Here is a 17,849-nt window from a genome sequence, read left to right as displayed (position 1 = left end):
TTAAATCCCTCTGTTCCAGTGAGTCTGTCCTTCAAAGTCACTATTTCCTTGTGGATTTTCTTTTTGGATAATATGTTCATTGATATAAGTGGGGTGTTAACTTCCCCTACTATTATTGTATTATTATTCATCATTTCCTTTATGTTTGTTATTAACTGTTCATGTATTTGGGTGCTCCCAGTTTGGGTATATAAATACCTATAATTGTTATATCTTCTTGTTGGATTGTCCAAATAAAATTGTCCTTCTTTGTCTCTTGTTACAGTCTTTGTTTTAAAGCCTATTTTGTCCAATGTAAATGTTGCCACTCCAGCTTTCTTTTGATATCCATTCACATGATAAATATTCTCCAACCCCTCACTTTCAATCTGCAGATGTCTTTAGGTCTGAAATGAATCTCTTGTAGGCAGCATATAGGTGAGTCTTGGGTTTTTTTTTTAATCCATTCTGTCACTCTGTGCTTTTTTTAATATTAAAAATTTTTTTAAATGTTTTTATTTATTTTTGAGTGAGAGAGACAGGGTGTGAATAGGGGAGGGGCAGAGATGGACGGAGACACAGAATCTGAAGCGGGCTCCAGGCTTCAAGCCGTCAGCACAGACCCCAATGCCAGACTCGAACTCACGAATCAGGAGACCATGACCCGAGCCGAAGTTGGCGGTTAACCAGGCACCCCTATCCTATGTCTTTTGATTGGAGATTTTAGTCCATTTATATTCAAAGTAATTATTGATAGACATGTATTTATTACCATTTTGTTACTTGTTTTGTGGTTGTTTCTATAGTTTTTCTCTGATCCTTCTCACTTTCTTTCAGGGTTTGTTGGCTTTCTTTAGTAATGTATTTTGGTTTCTTTCTCTATTCTTTGCATATTGTTAGTACTTTTTGACTTGTGATTACCATTAGGTTTATATATAACATTTGCACAGAGCAGTCTATGTTAAGTCGATGGTCATTTAAGTTTGAACCCATTCTTTACTCCTGTCCTCTTCATGATTTAGGTATATGGTGTTGTATTTTGCTTCCTTTTATTTTATGTATTCCTTGTCTAAATTTTACAGAAATACTTATTTTTACTCTTCTCTTTTTTTTTACTTTTCATACCTTCACTTACATTCTTTCCTTTCCATTTAATGAGTCCTCTGTAATATTTCTTAAAGGGATGGTTTAGTGGTCGTGAACCTTAGTTTTTGTTTGTCTGAGAAACATTTGTTTTTTAGGAACTCTTTATCTATTCTATTCTGAATGATTGCCTTGCTGGATAGAGTATTCTCGGCTGCCCATTTCTCCTTTACAGCACTTTGAATATATCCTGCCACTCCCTTCTGGCCTGCAAAGCGCTAAGAAATCTGCTGATAAAATTGTGAGAGTTCTCTTGTACGTAACCGTCTTCTTTTCCCTCGCTGCTTTTAAAGTCTTTTCTTTATCATTTTTGCCATCTTAATTACCCTGTGTCTTAGGTTGATTTCTTTTTTGGGGGGGGGGTATCTCTGTGTTTCCTGGATCTAGATATCGATTTCCTTCTCCAGATTAGGGAAGTTTTCAGCCATTATTTCTTCAAATTAGTTTTCTTCCCTCCTTTCTCTGTCTTCTTCTTCTGGGATCCCTAGAATATGGACAATGTGGTGTTTTTTTCCACAGGTACACCGTGTGGACAGGAGATGCTAAGCATCTGAGATTTATGTAGAGGGAATGAATTACATCAAAAGATGTTGTCACTTTGTCCCTGAAATGACGATAAATGTAACAGCAGCCTGCTTTCCCCCGATCCGGCTTCATTGTCATGTATGGCAAACAGGTCAAATTTGTCACTGCCAAACGCAATAAATTCACACCCTGGTTTTGGAAAAAGATAAATCATCAGAGAATAATTTCCAGATACTCCGCAAAGGTTGTATAGCCCCACATTGTTTTTCTAAGTGTAGTAAAATAGGGACAATTTCAATTCCTATCTTATCTAAATTTCAAACCCTCTGGATGTTTTGAAAATAGCAAAGGACTCCCCTTCTTCCCAAGGCTGCGTGTGTCAAACTAATGGGGAGATCCTTCAAACCACCTGTGAAGAATATGCCGAGAAAATAACTGTGCTTAAGGCTTAAACACGCAGAACCTACCATTCTTGGACATTACATTCAGCCTAATTAACATAAGAACTTGTTCACATCAGGCTACTGAGTTAACAAAGGACTTACCAAAATGTATGTCTATGTGAACCTTTCAGCTAGGTAGGTTTCTGTCAGCCTCCATTTTTCTAATAAGGAAAACAAAAGGGAGGGACTAAGGTCACTGTGCAAAAAGCCTCTATCTTCAGATTCCAAATTCCAGTCCTTCCCATATACTGGGTCTTTTGCCTTTATCTTTTGCCCTTTGTATTGAAGACACCACTGCAGTAAATTTGGGGAGACGAATCCTGCAGCCCCAAGGAGGGAGAGGTTATCTACCTTTTCCTGTGAGAAAAGCAGGACTGTCGATATTGCTGGAAACAAGGGCATGGTGAACCCCTTGGGGACGAGAGCCATGGTGCACCCTGTACCATACCGTCTTCCCCTTGTGCTCGGCCACTGTGTTCAGAGCTGGGACCTCCCTCATGGAAGGAACCTGGGCTTCCCATTGTAGTGAAGTATATCTATTAGTCTCCTTCTCAAACTCAACATATGACAGGTGCAGAAGGGGTTTACTAAGAAGCAGCCTCTCCAGGGACGCCTGGTGGCTCAGTCAGTTAAGCGTGTGACTACGGCTCAGGTCATGATCTCACGGTTCATGAGTTTGAGCCCCACGTCGGGCTCTGTGCTGACAGCTCAGAGCCTGGAGCCTGCTTCTGATCCTGTGTCCCCCCTCTCTCTCTGTCCTTCCCCCACTTTCACTCTGTCTCTCTCTCAAAAATAAACATTAAACAAATAATTAAACAAAACAAAAAAAAGCAGTCTCTCTGGCTTGGAACAGAAGGAGCCTCCCTTCTGTTACTTAAGGTTTAAGGTCAAGATTCAACTGAGGCATATGGAAAGGTAAATCTATAAATAGTCAACTGATAATGGGACTGCTTTGGGGTTCAAAGGTATTTTTCAATTTCCTTTGCAAAACCTGTAAAGTGGTAAGATACCACCATGGCAGCCCTGTGTACTTAAAACTAATTTTTTTTCTGATCTAATGAAGAATTCATTATGTCAGACTACTCATCACTTTGAACTTAAAAAGTGTTCCCAGAGGCAGCTTGGCATACACAGTGTTCAATGATTGGAATGCATATATTCTCCAAAGGGAGGTATGGTGCTCACTTTTGTGAGATTTAGCTTGGACACGTTCTTAGCTGGAGGTAACAGAATCTACTCCAGAGGAAAGGCATTTATTAGGGGTTAGAGATAACTTGCCGAATCTTGGCGAAGGCTCAAGGCAGAGAATTGGGGTTGAGCTTCCTGCAAAAACTCTCCAACTTAAATATAGACCTGAGCTGCTAAGGGATGGGCTGCTTTGGTCGTGGTCATGGAATAAGGAAGTGGCTGAAGCCACCACACTGCCAGCTCAAAGTCAGGCTGCCATGATCCAAACCAGGAAAGCAGGTGTCCAATACAGAGCCCCTCTCCTCAAGTGGCTCAGTGCTGAATCAGAGTCTCGCATGAGTGCATCTGAAAGGCAGAAATGAACCTGCATCTGGAACCCAGGGCAAATGAGTGTCTGGTGTTGGCATGCCAGCTGGGTCGAGTGAAGCCCTCTGCGATGCCTGCCACAGTGCTTCACCCCATTTCTCTTCTCTCCACTGGCGTATTAAAGAGCAAAGCTTATTTCCCATCCATCTAGCCTCCTACCTGTCCTTATCTATGACTCATCCATCCATCTGTCCATCCGTCCATCCATCCGTCCATCCGTCCAACCATCCAACCATCCATCCATCCATCCATCCATCCATCCATCCATCCATCTGATTTTTGCACTTCCATTATTATTATTATTATTATTATTATTATTATTATTATTATATTTTTAAAAATCTGTTTCAGGGATGCATGGGTGGCCCAGTTGGTTACGCGTCTGACTCTTGACTTCAGCTCAGGTTGTGATCTCATGTTTCATGGGTTAGAGCCCCGTGTTGGGCTCTGCACTGACAGTGTGGAGTCTGCTTGGGATTCTCTCTCTCCCTCTCTCTGCCTCTCCCCCCACTCACTCTCTTTCTCTCTCAAAAATAAATAAACTCTAAAAATCTGTTTCAGAATGGGTCTAAAAGATAAGGACTGTTTACAAAGGTATGACTACAATACCATTATCACAGTAACATTTTTAATAATAATCCCCTAATATCATCAAATATCTAGTCAGTGTTCAAATCTTCCCAATTGTCTCATCGTTTTCAAAGCCAGTTTGTTTGAAGTGGGTTCTAAATGATGAGGCTTTGGGTCTTACAGTGTAAGTTGGTGGGCATGTCTCTTCAGCCTCTTTTCATCCACAATTTCTTCTCCTTTGCTCCCCTCCCCTCCCCTGCCTTGGCCACTCTCCTCCCCTGCCCTTCTGCTTCCCCACCTCTCTCTCTTTCTCTCCACTTCCAATTTCTTTGTTCAAGAAGCTGGGTCATTTGCCCTACAATCTTTTGCCATCTGGATCGTGCTTACTGTATCCCCACATTGTCCTCTGATAGTTGTTTGTCTTTCATATTTTCTACAAACAGACCCTCAGATCTAGAGGTGGATCCAGTTTAGGGTTACTTTTTGGTAAGAGTATTTGAGAAGTGAGGGTGCATGCATCGCTCAGAGGCTTGCAGTAGTCATTTGTCTCTCTCTTTGGTGACTTAAATCAGCATCCAGTTGGCGATTGTTGCCTGGTTCCATCCTTTCACTAGGGGTCTGCAAAGCATTTAGACACACTTAGTGTGTCATTCCTTCCTCGTTCATTGGCTCGGATTCTTCAAGTGTGAGAAACTCTCTCATCAACGATTTGGCTTTCCCAAGATACCTCTATATAGGAAGAGCAGAGTACATTCTTGATTTCTAGACCTCCCTCCCTTTTTCCTTCCCAGTTTTCAGAAAAACAAATTGGAATTCATTATTTTATTTTGTTAAAAAAATTTTTTTAACGTTTATTTATTTTTGAGAGACAGAGCACGAGCAGGGGAGGGGCAGAGAGCGAGGGAGGCAGAGAATCCGAAGCAGGCTCCAGGTTCTGAGCTGTCAGCACAGAGCCCGACGTGGGGCTTGAACTCACGAATCAGGAGATCATGACCTGAGCCGAAGTTGGATGCTTAACTGACTGAGCCACCCAGGTGACCCTGGAATTTGTTATTTTAAATGCAGCATGTTTTAAAGGTAGTCAATGAGGTTTGGGTTTTTTTTTTTTTTTTTTAAGCATCATTATGACATCATGGATCTAGGCAAATTTGATTTGCTTCAATCTTCTGCAATTATCTTTTTAAAAAATTGATGTCCAGATTGATGGATTTGAGAGCGAAACTCTAGTTCTTTTTGACACAATTCTGATCGTCTTGCTCATCATCTTGACTTCCTTGACTTCCTTGATTCCTTGACTTCCTTGATGGTCTTGTTGTGACATCTGTTTAACTATCTCCGTGAGGGAAGGGGCACATATATGACCTGAGCCAGGCCAGTCAGATGCTGTCTCTGAAGAACTGAGCCCTGAATAGACCTAGGAATGAAAACGTGTTGCAGGTTTCATTTGTGTGTTTCTTGCCCCAGACCTAGAACCAGCCATTTCTTCAAGGATTGCTTTTTTGTTTTTGTTTTCATCTTGTTTTATTTGTTTGTTTTGTTTTGTCTTAAGCAAGAAACGGTATTTAGAGACCACAATCTGGATGCTCTATGAAATAACATATGTTTTCAAAAAGTAATTTATTCTTCAATTATCCCAAGAATCAAAGGATGGAAAAGGATGAGATGATTAGCATGGGGCATATCCTTGCAAAGAGGGTTTATTTAAAGGCCATCCAGACAGAAATAAAAAGGAAGTACACATTACAATATTTGCAGTGATTTTTATCTTCCCCTCACCCCCAGGGGGTCTGGCTGTTTTTTTGGGTGCTTCAAGTCCCCTCGGCCCAACATGGCTCCTACCCTGGCCCTGCCATGGTGCTTGGCATCTTCTCGATTATTCTCACCCCTCCATGTTTAGAGATGGGTCTTCAAATGTCATCTGGGAGAAATGATACATGATGTAACACCCTGGTTACAATGATCTTACTGGACTAGACTGTGGGTCACCTCCTAAATCTCGGTGTGAATGAGCATAGCAGGGCTCCTTTCCTTGGGGAAGGAGGTGTTGGGAGAGGACTGGCCGGGACGGTGGGTGCAGCCTGAAGGCCCTCCCACTGCAAGTGAGAAGGGAATCTGATGGCAGGTCACTAGGAGGTGTCCGTTGTTTTTACCTGCCTTGATTTCATTTTGGAGATCTATCCTTCCCTCTTTGGGGATGGTCTTGTTGTGACATCTGTTTAACTATCTCTGTGAGGGAAGGGACACGTATATGACCTGAGCCAGGCCAGTCAGATGCTGTCTCTCAGGAACTGAGCCCTGAACAGAGCAACGTACAGACCTAGACAGCCGGAGTGCGTCCATCTCGATGGCGAGGCTCTGGTTTTGTTTTTTTTTGCTGGTTGGTTTTTTTGCCGTAACCATCTTTATTATCTAGATTGATTTTGACTGTAGCTCCTACAGTATTGGGATAAATTCCGCATTTAAACATCAGGGAAAGAAGAAGAGAGACAGGCGAAGATGAAGCAGAAATATGGTTCTGTGGGGAGCCACCCCCGATGCCCCAGACCTCAGGACGGGGGCTGTGCTCAGTCCATTGCTTGTCTATTTGTTTTTCATTTCTTTTCTTTTTTCTTTGATTTAAATCCCAGTTAGTTAACATATAGTATAGTAATGATTTCAGGAACAGAATGTAGTGATTCATCACTTACATACAACACCCAGGGCTCATCTCAACAGGTGCCCTCCTCAATGCCCATCACCCATCTAGCCCATCCCCCACCCAACACCCCTCCAGCAACCCTCAGTTTGTTCTCTGTATTTCAGAATCTCTTATGACTTGTCCCCTCTCTGTTTTTATCTTATTTTTCCTTCCCTTTCCCTATGTTCATCTGTTTTGTTTCTTAAATTCCACATATGAGTGAAATCATATGATACTTGTCTTTCTCTGACTGACCAATTTTGCTTAGCATAATACCTTCCAGTTCCATCCACGTAGTTGCAAATGGCAAGACGTCATTCTTTTTGATGGCCGAGTAATACTCTATTGTATATATATACCACATTTTCTTTATCCATTCATCCACCGTTGGACATTTGGGCCCTTTCCATACTTTGGCTATTGTGGATAGTGCTGCCATAAACATGGGGGCGCATGTGTCCCTTCGAAACAGCATACCTGTATTCCATGGATAAATGCCTAGTAGTGCAATTGCTGGGTCGTAGGGTAGTTCTATTTTTAGTTTTTTGAGGACCCTCCACACTGTTCTCCAGAGCGGCTGCACCAGTCGGCATTCCCATGATGGCAACGCTCTGTAAAGATTGTTCAGGACGTCCTGCCACCTGGATCTGCCCTGATCTCTGGCTTTCCAGAGCCTATGTCTTCACCTGATTTTCTGCCTTCGAGTGGATTTATTTCTCTCTCCTTCCTCCGCTGCTTAAGTTAGCTGGATTTGCCCTCTGCTGCTTGGCACCAAGAATTCTAACATAAATGCATGAAAGGAACCCTCATTTACTACCATAATCTAACCCGTGCCCCACTATAGCAGAGAGCTAGCTGAGTGACATTATGAAATGCCCTGTTGGAAGGCCCTTAGATCTCGAATATTTCCTTTGGAATGTCGGGGGCTGGTCTCTCTTGACCCTGCAAGGAATTCAGTGGCCTATGTGTTCTTCCAACTGCTTCCTGGACAGCTGGGATCTAGCAGGGAAAAAAAGGAAATAGGGGTTTCCCTATTCCTTCCTCTCTTTGTCTCTCGTGGGCCATTGTTTAACCTTCATGCTGCTCTATAGTATACCTGCTTCAAGAGGAGGGTTTTCCCCAATATAAAAATGTGCATGGCCCTTACAGACAACACCAAGAATCGAAAAGATGAAAACAAAACTCACAGTCTTATCACCAGATAATTACTTCTTAACATTTTGCTGTGATTTCTTACAGTCTTCGCTACCACAAATAGATAAATAATGTTTGAAAAACAGGATTATAGCGGTGCCTGGGCAGCTCAGTCGGTTGGAGCATCCGACTTCGGGTCAAGTCACGATCTCACAGCTAGTGAGTTCGAGCCCGCATCAGGCTCTGGGCTGACAGCTCAGAGCCTGGAGCCTGCTTTGGATTCCGTGTCTCTCTCTCTCTCTCTGCCCCTCCCCTGCTCATGCTCTGTCTCTCTCTCTTTCTCAAAAATAAACAATAAACCATAAAAACAGTTTATAAAAAAATTAATAATTAAAATGAACAAAACAGGATTATAATGTCTTATAAATTTAAAATAATACAGTGGGGCGCCTGGGTGGCGCAGTCGGTTAAGCGTCCGACTTCAACCAGGTCACGATCTCGCGGTCCGGGAGTTCGAGCCCCGCGTCAGGCTCTGGGCTGATGGCTGATGGCTCAGAGCCTGGAGCCTGTTTCTGATTCTGTGTCTCCCTCTCTCTCTCTGCCCCTCCCCCGTTCATGCTCTGTCTCTGTCCCAAAAATAAATAAAAAAAAAAAAAAAAGTTAAAAAAAAAAATCTTTAAAATAATACAGTAACTTTTTCCAAGTCATTAAATTATTTTCTTCTATATCATTGGTAATGGTTGCACATTATTCACATGGGCATTGTATGTCCATTATTTACATTCTTAGTTCATCTAAAGCCTCATTCTTTTCTTTTTACGTTTATTTATTTATTTTGAGAGAGACAGAGCAGCAGGGGAAAGGCAGAGAGAGAGAGAGACAGAGAGAGAGAGAATCCCAAGCAGGTTTCACACTCTCAGTGCGGAGCCCAATGCAGGACTCGAACTCATGAATTGTGAGATCATGACCTGAGCCGGAATCAGGAGTTGGACACTTAACTGACTGATCCACCCAGGCACCTCTAAAACCTCATTCTTTTTAAAATTTTTTTTCAACTTTTTTTTTATTTATTTTTGGGACAGAGAGAGACAGAGCATGAATGGGGGAGGGGCAGAGAGAGAGGGAGACACAGAATCGGAAACAGGCTCCAGGCTCTGAGCCATCAGCCCAGAGCCCGACGCGGGGCTCGAACTCACGGACCGCAAGATCGTGACCTGGCTGAAGTCGGACGCTTAACCGACTGTGCCACCCAGGCGCCCCAAACCTCATTCTTTTTGTATACAAGAATCTAAAAGTTAAAATCACCTTTCTCTTCTGAGATCAGTGTAAACGCTGCCCAATGGGACCCATGGCCCACACTAATGTCCAGCATGCATCATCATTCCCTCCTTGTCTCTGGGTGAGTTACCAGTGTTAAGTAAAGCAAGTGCTCTTTTTGGTGAGCCAGGCTGTAGACCTCGCACAGAACTTGTACTGGAGAGGTGTGTAAGGGCTGAAATCAGTGACCTTCAGTCCTCCGGATCCTTTGCAACTTCTATCTCAGTATCAGGTTGTCCCAGGGGAGGCTGATAAGGCTCTTGTTATCAATACCCTTTAATCTCATCCTGCACCAAGCCCACAAAGGTATGCTAATGAGAACCCTAACTCTCCTGGGCATGACTGGGAACCTCTTTCTTCAGTATGTTTCAGAACGTGCTGAGAACTCTGGGCTGAGCAACGTGCAAGGGGAAAGGAACGAGATTCTGGACTGTCATTTGCTTTGCTGGGATGCGGAATTTCTTTTGACGGGTTGAATCAGGTAAGAAAGTTCTGTTTTCTTGGAGGGAGAGAGAGGGATCTTGAATCATCCTCTTGTCTTAGAGATCTTGATGAAATCCTAAAAGCTCCACTCCATTTCCTTAGCTTTGGGAAACCCATTTTGCCAAGTCATTACCTTTCCCTTCCACAGTCTTGTAAAACAGAGACCTCAACATGGTAAAGATGTGCCGAGGGGCTCACTGTTGTCATAAAGCCTCATCACCGAGCTTGCAGAATTGCACTGGATCAAGTGAGAACCAGTGGGAAATGCCAAATCTTTTAAGTTACAACCACTGGCTCAGCTCTCCGTGGTCCATTTGCATTCTGAAGGCAGACGAGGCATTTGCTTTCTTTCACATTTGCCTTCAGATTTGGGGTCATCAAGGAAAAATAAATAGTGCTCACTGGTTAAAAAAGAACATTAAAAGTTGGCATTAATTCTGGCAACAGGGTGGTGAGACCCAGGGAGGTACATCATTGAAATCCGAGTAGGCGGTGCAAACTTTAGTGTTAAATCAAGTGCCATTGTGGACTTGTGTAAAAGGCTGGTGGTGGTGATCACTTCAGCCCAATAAAACAAGCAAAAAAGAAAAAAGTATTCTTTTGAACCATGTCTACTTGTTGCACAGGCTCATAGCACATGGCCACGTTTACATCTGCAGCGCGTGTGTAGACACTCGCGTTGGGAGATCCCCCTGTCGGTCAGCCATGTTTAGTTGCCCTGTCGGTCCTGCAATCCCAGCCAGCAGGAAGCCTAATGAAACCAAAGCTTTGAGAAAGAACTGGGTATACTGGGCTTGAGGTTGGCCACTGAAACACCACCTAAGGACCAGTAAACTTATTTGGATCATCAGAGTTTCAGAGGCATATTTTAGAGGTGTCTCCTGACTCCCGGGGACTGGCCAGTGAATGTTGGGACCAAGATCAGAACTCATTTGTGTTGCCCTACATTTGAAATTGTCCCTAACGGTGGTGGTGAAGGTGATGACAGTGGTGATAAGTGGTTGAGGGAAGCCTGCTAATAACCAAGAGATTTGGGAAGATGTTCAAGTCTCTTTGTCCACTTCCAATTCAGCCCTACTTCTGAAGTATTTGATGTTAGACTGATTTTTAAACTCTAGTCCAGGGATTGCTCAATAAAATAACTACAAAGACCAGGTAGTAACTTAGATGGAAAAGATCCACTGGGAAGAGGTTGTGGTAGGCTGGAGAAGGCATGCTGTATCTATCTAAATGTCACAGTAACTACTCGGTTTTACCAAGCTTCTGGCTCAGTGTTACCATGGTTTATGAAACGTGAGAGAAAACCTGAAGGTTTAGATTTGTAACTGTGGACTCTCTTCCAGATGGACTGTAAGCTCCTCCGTCTTGTCAACTAAATCAAACTGAAACAGAAAATTGGGGCGTGCTAAGCCCACCCATTTGTTGCCAATTTACAACTCTTGGGGGGTAATAGCATCTTAATATGGCTGCATATTACCCATTGTGGGAGCAAGTCCTGGACTCTAATCCCGTCTCATTGCTCAGGCTTCCTGAAGTATGGGTTAAGAAAACGGGTTCCAAAGTTTGTATGTGTGATTCCAATAATTTTTTAACACTAACTTCATATAAATTTCCCTTGAGGACAGTGAGGAGCAGAGTCTTTGCTATTTTGGGACCTAATGATAAATGCAAACACCATAAACACCTATTGCAGTCTATGGGACGAACGAATTATTACTGCACCATCTCCTTTTTATAAGAACTCTATAAGATGGGTACTAAAATTATCGTCATCACCACATCCTTATTTACAGACAGAGAAACTGAGGCTCAGTGTTGGGGAGGATTCCCCAAGGTTGTCCAGTAAGTGGCAGAAATGAGCTTTGGACTCTGGAGTTAGAAGGCAGAATCCAATTTTTATCCACCATATTATACTTTCTCCCGCTACCTGATACGGACTTTTAGCTTCTATAGCCTTGCTGAGTAACAATGAATCCTACTCCTAAAATATCTTCGGGCATCTGTAGGGACATTTCCTGCTATGGTAGAACACAAGAGCATTATCTTTGTCCCCATCCTTCAACAGGTTTGCAAGATGTGTGAGATCCTTCTGATGACAGAGAGGGAGATTTTCCTGATGTCTGGCTTGAGACCAGAGATGGTCTTCCGTGTTGGTTTCTCATCAAGTAGGAATTGAAAGTTAGCAAATGGAGTTGCAAGGCCAAAGTTATGTGTTTCACCTCCTTGTAGACAAGGTAGTTTTCCCAAGGCCATGACCACAGGGGACAGCCCTAACTGCAGCCAGCCTTCTCACAAGAGCAATCAGCCCTGTTGACAGATGTGTTCCAACCTAGGCCCGTGTGCAGATGGCTTCATCACATAAATGAAAGCTGTATGATACAGCCAAGGAATACAAATAGATTTTTAGCTTCATCGCCAATGCCAAATGATGGGTGGTTCTCTAGAACGAGCTCTGTTCTAGGAAGTGTTTGGAAACCACATATGAGCTTATCAAAGAGTGCTGTAATTGCTTGGTCTTGTCTGCCATGGCCCCGGATGTGATAGGTATGCTCTGTACTTGTCCTCCCTGGTGTATAGTCCATTCTAGAAGAGCTAAGACATCTTAGCCTTGGGCAGCGCAAAGCATATGTGTTGTAGTTTGTGGTTCTGCCATTTTCTGCCTCTTCCATTTCTGCTTTTCCTCAGGAGACATGGCCAAACACACCCTCTCTACATTAGAGGCATTCCTGATTTTCCTCCTCGTGATGATGACTGCTGTGACGGTAGCCCTCCTCAGCCTCTTGTTTATTACCAGTGGGACCATTGAAAATCATAAAGGCAAGTTGTCATGGGCTCCCTTGGATGCTATTCCTAGCCTGTGGGAAATTTCTGGATGACTGGGGACAAGGAACAGTGCCTGGAACAGTGCCTGCTGATAATGCCAATAACAGGGCAGTTCAACTGGTATGTAAGCAGCCCGGGATGGCCACCGAACCCGTCCATTAATTGTACTTTCTGCATTGACAGCAATTGTTATCAGGCTTACCTTTGCCCCCAAGTAGGCAGTTGACAGGCACTCTGCCATGGGCTTGTCTCACTTCTCCGCTGACCTAAGCCCAGTTCAGAATTCTTCAAGGGCCAGTAGTACGAGCATCCCCGGCCCCCCTCCCCCCAAGCCTCTTCTCTTGCTCTTTGCCTTTTCTTGGGCATCATCTTCTCTTGGGAACAAAAGCAGAATGAAAGACCCACTGAATATCGAGTAGTGCTGAGCTTTAGAGAAGGGGGCCTTGAACTCCAATTCTCAGGAGGACCGGTCAAGTTCTGTAAAGGAGATGGGGTGGGGAGGGGAGTCAGGGTGGGGGAGGTGAGATTCTGGTGAAGGGGGTCTGCAGCCCCTCCTGAGTGTGAGCTGTTGAAATGGTGTCTCATGGATTCAGATCTCCAGAGTTTGCAGCAGAAGCTGGAAACTGGAGGATTTAGGCATCTCCTGATTTTTTTTTTTAATATTGGGAATGAATTTAGTTTTTGAAAACGATGCAGGCTACATTTGCGGGCAATATTGGGGCCCTGGCCATTTGATGGAGCCCTGCCTTTGTGGTGGGTTGCATACCTGGTAAATGAGTAGAAACGATGGGTGGGTGTTGAATGCTTTGACCAAAGTAAGGGGAGGGCTAGCTTTAGGCCAAACAGAGAAAGAGCCTGATTTTTTTCAGCCTAGTTTTCTCTCTTGTGGCCTCTTCTTCTTTCTGTTGTAGTGTCTACCATGAGCCTGCACTTTGAACTCCCTGTAGACACAGAGGGACAGAAATCCTCTATGCCAGCAGTGTGCAGGGAAGGGGCATGGACTCCAAGAAAGGAAAGCATCCATAGGACTTATTCAGTTTTAGCTCTTAAAGTTAGAGAATCCAGAGGCTGAGACTCACGGAGGTGATCAATGATTATGGTCACTATTCTCATAGTAGGAGCAGCTGTTTATTGTACGGTCGCTTTGTGTCAAGCACTGTGGTCAGGAGTCTACATCCTTTTCCCACTTAATTCTCATGAATCTTCTATAAAGGTAGGTGCTAGTCTTAGTACCGCTTTCTGGATGTAGAACTTGAGACTCTGAGGTCATAAGGAAATTGCCCTTGGCCATTGGACCTGGTTCGGCTTTGGGTGATACCCCATTCCTATGTTAGTATCAATAAGGCAAAAGTGACTGCCTCCTTCCTTGCAATACTTGATGTCTTGTGGAAAACATGGGCTTGGTGTTGAGAAAATGTGGATTCTAACTCCATGTTGAATATGGATGAAAGAGCATTAGATCCTTAGTTGGAGGATCTGGTGTCTACACCTGATTCATCCCGTGTTCTCCATAACATTGTGGTTACATCACTTCTCTGGGCTTCAGGATTCTTATATGTAAAGCAAAGGAGATCAGACTAGATGATCTCTAGCTTCTCCTGAGCCCCTAAATTCTAGGATCTCAGGGACGTCAGCAGCCAATCTCTTCACCAAGTACTTTTCTGAGCACTAAGGCCTGTGACAGTGACCTCCGTTGCCTTGGCCACCCTGGCTGTTGTCTGGGGTGGAAACAAACAAACAACATGCATGTGTAAGATATCTCAATAGGTAAGTAGAACCAAAGCTATATTCTGGCCATTATTCGAAATTTTTGATATGTGTTAACATATCTATTGTTCAAAACAACCCTAGGAAGTTAGCATATTAGGACTGCCTCTCTTTTCTAGATGAGAAACATTGAGGTAGAACAGGTAAGCGATTTCAGCTAATATGTTCAGCTAGTATGTGGTAGAATCAGTTTTTAAACCCAGGTTGTTTGTTTCTGGTACCTGCTCTTGTAGTCTTTCTGCCATTCTGTTTCCCTTGATATTCACGTATGTGTGTGTGTGGACATATGTGTGTACAGGCACGTACATAGATGGTGATATGATTACAATAAGGTGCAACTATGTTGAACGTGCAGTGATCTCATCTGTATTCCAAATAGAAGGCTTGAGAAGGTTGTGGGTGCAGAGTAGAGACAACAGGGGGGCGGCCTCCTGCCAGGAGGGTTGAGCTGCCTCTGGGTGTGATGGAAATGAAGCAACTTGAAGGGAGTCTTGGAGCTCGGTTGGTGGAACAGAGAGGAGTGGGGGTCTCCGGACGGAGAGAGCCGTGGAGACAAATCCCCAGAGGCTGGCCCCTGAGGAACCTGGCGCCTGCTTTGTGTGGCTAGAAAAGTCCATCAGGAGTGAGTGAAGGGCCATGAGTTTGACAAGGAACAGCTTGTGATGAGAAGCGGATGGACATTTGACACAGGCCTTGATTGTTAGGATGACACATCTCCAGCTTACCAGAAAGATCCTCCTTAGGGTTGTTGTATACAACAAGTTCCTGAGAGGTTTCTTTCTGTTTATTTTAAATATAAGACAGTATATAAAGATTTTTCCATGGGAACCTGAACCTCTGTATTCTAATTGATGCCCACAGATAAGTGGACTGAACTGTTGTTTCTTAAATGTTCTGCTTTTAGATTCAGGTGTTCCGGTCACCCAGAGCCCCCCAACCATGCCGGGCTCCACGGCCACTCAAGGCTCGACGCTCACACATGGCTCCACAGCCACCCAGGGACCTCCGGTGACCACCACCCCAGAGCCTCCTCTATTTCAGAACTTCAGTGGCTACCATATTGGTGTTGGGCGAGCTGACTGCACAGGACAAGTAGCAGATATCAGTTTGGTAGGCAAATCATGGGCTCCTCAAGGAGAATGAAACAAGTACTTTACTTTTGCCACTTGCACCCTACACTGATTCCTTATGATTACATCTTGTCTTCCTCTTTTTTCATTGACTTCACTGCTGTCTAACACTGTGAATACCATGCCATAGAGAGCAGAGGGGCCATGCGTTCAACCACAATTCCTTTGTAAAGTCAGTTGGCCACTTTTTTATGAATGGAACTGCTGTCAAACTCTTGTACCACTGGGGACGGGCCGGTACCATAAGTGATGGAAGCAGGCCTCTCTGAGCTGATAAGAGTCTAGCGAACCCTCAAGGAAGTGGTAGGGATTATGGGACAACTAGAAAGTTCATGGCTTTAGCAATTGTTACCATGGAGGGCTGCCCTATCCTACAGTTTGTTCAAGAGAAGCTGGAAAATTTCTGAACTGAAGACCTGAGGATCTAAGTCTGTCTGTGGGAAAATACAGGCAACTCTAGTCAAAACTGGAAACCTAGTGTCGGCCAACACCACGCAAGCCAAGTGAAATGCTTCTGTGGGTCAGGTGTGGCCCATTGGCTGCTGGTCTGCAACCTCTTGGCTGTGATGGTGGATGTATTCACTCATATCAACCTTTTTCTAGGAAGCTAGAACGTGAAGTCTGATGAGATTTTCTCCCTCCTACCAAATAACCCTTGATTCTAGGAATTGTTCCCTGATGTCTATTCTGAAAAGTGGCTCTGGAATGAGAACCCTGAATGAACATTCCTATGAGGGGTAAAGTGAGGGATAGAGAGAGCATTCTGAAGACCAGGATATAACTTTACGGGTGGGTCTTATGACATGGTGTGAAGGGGGGGTGGGAGATAGGTGGATTTTGTCTGACTTGGCTGAGGAATGGTCACCAAGGTAAAATCCAGGGTGTGGTACCCTCAGAAAAAGATTATTGGGGTGCCTGGATGGCTCAGTCAGTTCAATGTCTGACTCCTGGTTTCAGCTCAGGTCATGATCTCGTGGTTTGTGAGATCGAGCCCTGTGTGCTCTGCAATGACATGCAGAGCCTGCTTGGGATTCTCTCCCTGTATCTGTCTGCCCCTCCCCCACTTGTGCACTCTCTCTCTCTCTCTCTCTCTCTCTCTCTCTCTTTCTCTCAGAATAAATAAACTAAAAAATAAAGATATTATTGAATCATAAAGAAACCATTTTCTTCTGAAAAAAAAAAAAAAAAAGAAAGAAAAGAACATCATACACCAAACAACCAAAGTGAGGGAACCTTCAGTCTTTAGACGCGCCTGGGTATATGGGATGATGGTAGGGGAACTATTTCCTTCTGTAATATCTCAGGCAGGAGAAGAGAACAGAAAACCCTGAAAGGTCTCCGGTGTGGTAACGGAATTCCCAAGCCATGCCAACCCCTTCCTTGCCCGTGGGCCTATGGATGGCTTCTGCCAAACAGATAACTACTTTGCCTTTGCATTTTTGTAACAGAAGAGTAAAGCTTCTCTTATGATGTTGGCTTTATTCTTGAAAACACATGTTATCATCTCACTCAGAGCCACAGTGTCCTGTGGATTGTGTTCTTCTTTCCTACGTGGTCTCTTTTTGCGTGGTTGTGCTTGGTTCTCGTGGCAGGGCAGTGAGGCAGAGGGGCCCTGACTTTCTCTTCCTTCTAGATGGGCTACAGCAAAACTGGCCAGAATGCACGGGGCATCCTCACCAGGCTGTACAGCCGTGCTTTCATCATGGCGGAACCAGATGGGTCCAATCGAGTGGCGTTTGTCAGCATCGACATAGGCATGGTATCCCAACGACTCAGGCTAGAGGTAAGTGATTGAGGTGACAAAAGAAATGACATGTGATTTAAAAGAGAAGTCTGTGGGTGACCTTGAAAGTAACAAAGCCCTCCTGGCTTCTCATCCAGTGAGATTCTACTGCCCTCCACGTTATTAACTCTTGACAATCCAGCAGACAATTATCCCACAAATAATTTCGGTCTGTGCCATCTTGGTCAAAACCTGCTTTCAATTCTGCTGATGACTCATTGTCATCATTAACGTTAATGTATTTTGAAATTTTATTATGTTCTGGGTGATCTTCACATACATTCTCTTATTTAATCCTCCTAATTAGAATCCTGAGAGCGCCAACTAATCACTAACCCTTCCCTCAAGTTTTTATACGACTGAGAATAGATGCAAGGAGCCAAATGAGAATGAAAACGTGACACTGAAATGAGATTGGCCATAAATGTCTGAAGCTGGGTGAGAGGTAGATGGGGGTCTCATTATGTTCTTCAGATTATTTTTGTACGTGTTTGAAAATTTCCATAATAAAATTAAAAAAA

General features: G+C 43.9%; 1 protein-coding gene across 3 annotated transcripts in view; it reads left to right on the top strand.

Annotated features, from left to right (window-relative positions):
* The window catches only part of ASAH2 (N-acylsphingosine amidohydrolase 2), a 100,962-nt gene that overhangs the window by 29,869 nt on the left and 53,244 nt on the right, over positions 1-17,849 (top strand). Inside the window, exons 2-5 of one of the 3 annotated variants that reach the window (XM_025914983.2) lie at positions 9,705-9,823; positions 12,511-12,642; positions 15,320-15,525; positions 17,179-17,328. In XM_025914983.2, the coding sequence (XP_025770768.2) occupies positions 12,516-12,642; positions 15,320-15,525; positions 17,179-17,328 (483 nt within the window). In that variant the 5' untranslated portion in view covers positions 9,705-9,823; positions 12,511-12,515. Of the gene's footprint in view, positions 1-9,704; positions 9,824-12,510; positions 12,643-13,975; positions 15,526-17,178; positions 17,329-17,849 lie in introns of those variants that run through there. The other 2 variants (XM_086679500.1, XM_086679499.1) reach the window with 2 other exon arrangements.

This window comes from Puma concolor, chromosome D2 (assembly GCF_028749965.1).
Source record: "Puma concolor isolate L17-30 chromosome D2, mPumCon1.1.hap2, whole genome shotgun sequence".
In the NCBI taxonomy this organism is placed as follows: domain Eukaryota; kingdom Metazoa; phylum Chordata; class Mammalia; order Carnivora; family Felidae; genus Puma; species Puma concolor.
Note: the sequence above shows the minus strand (reverse complement) of the source record. Positions and strands in the feature narration are given on the sequence as shown.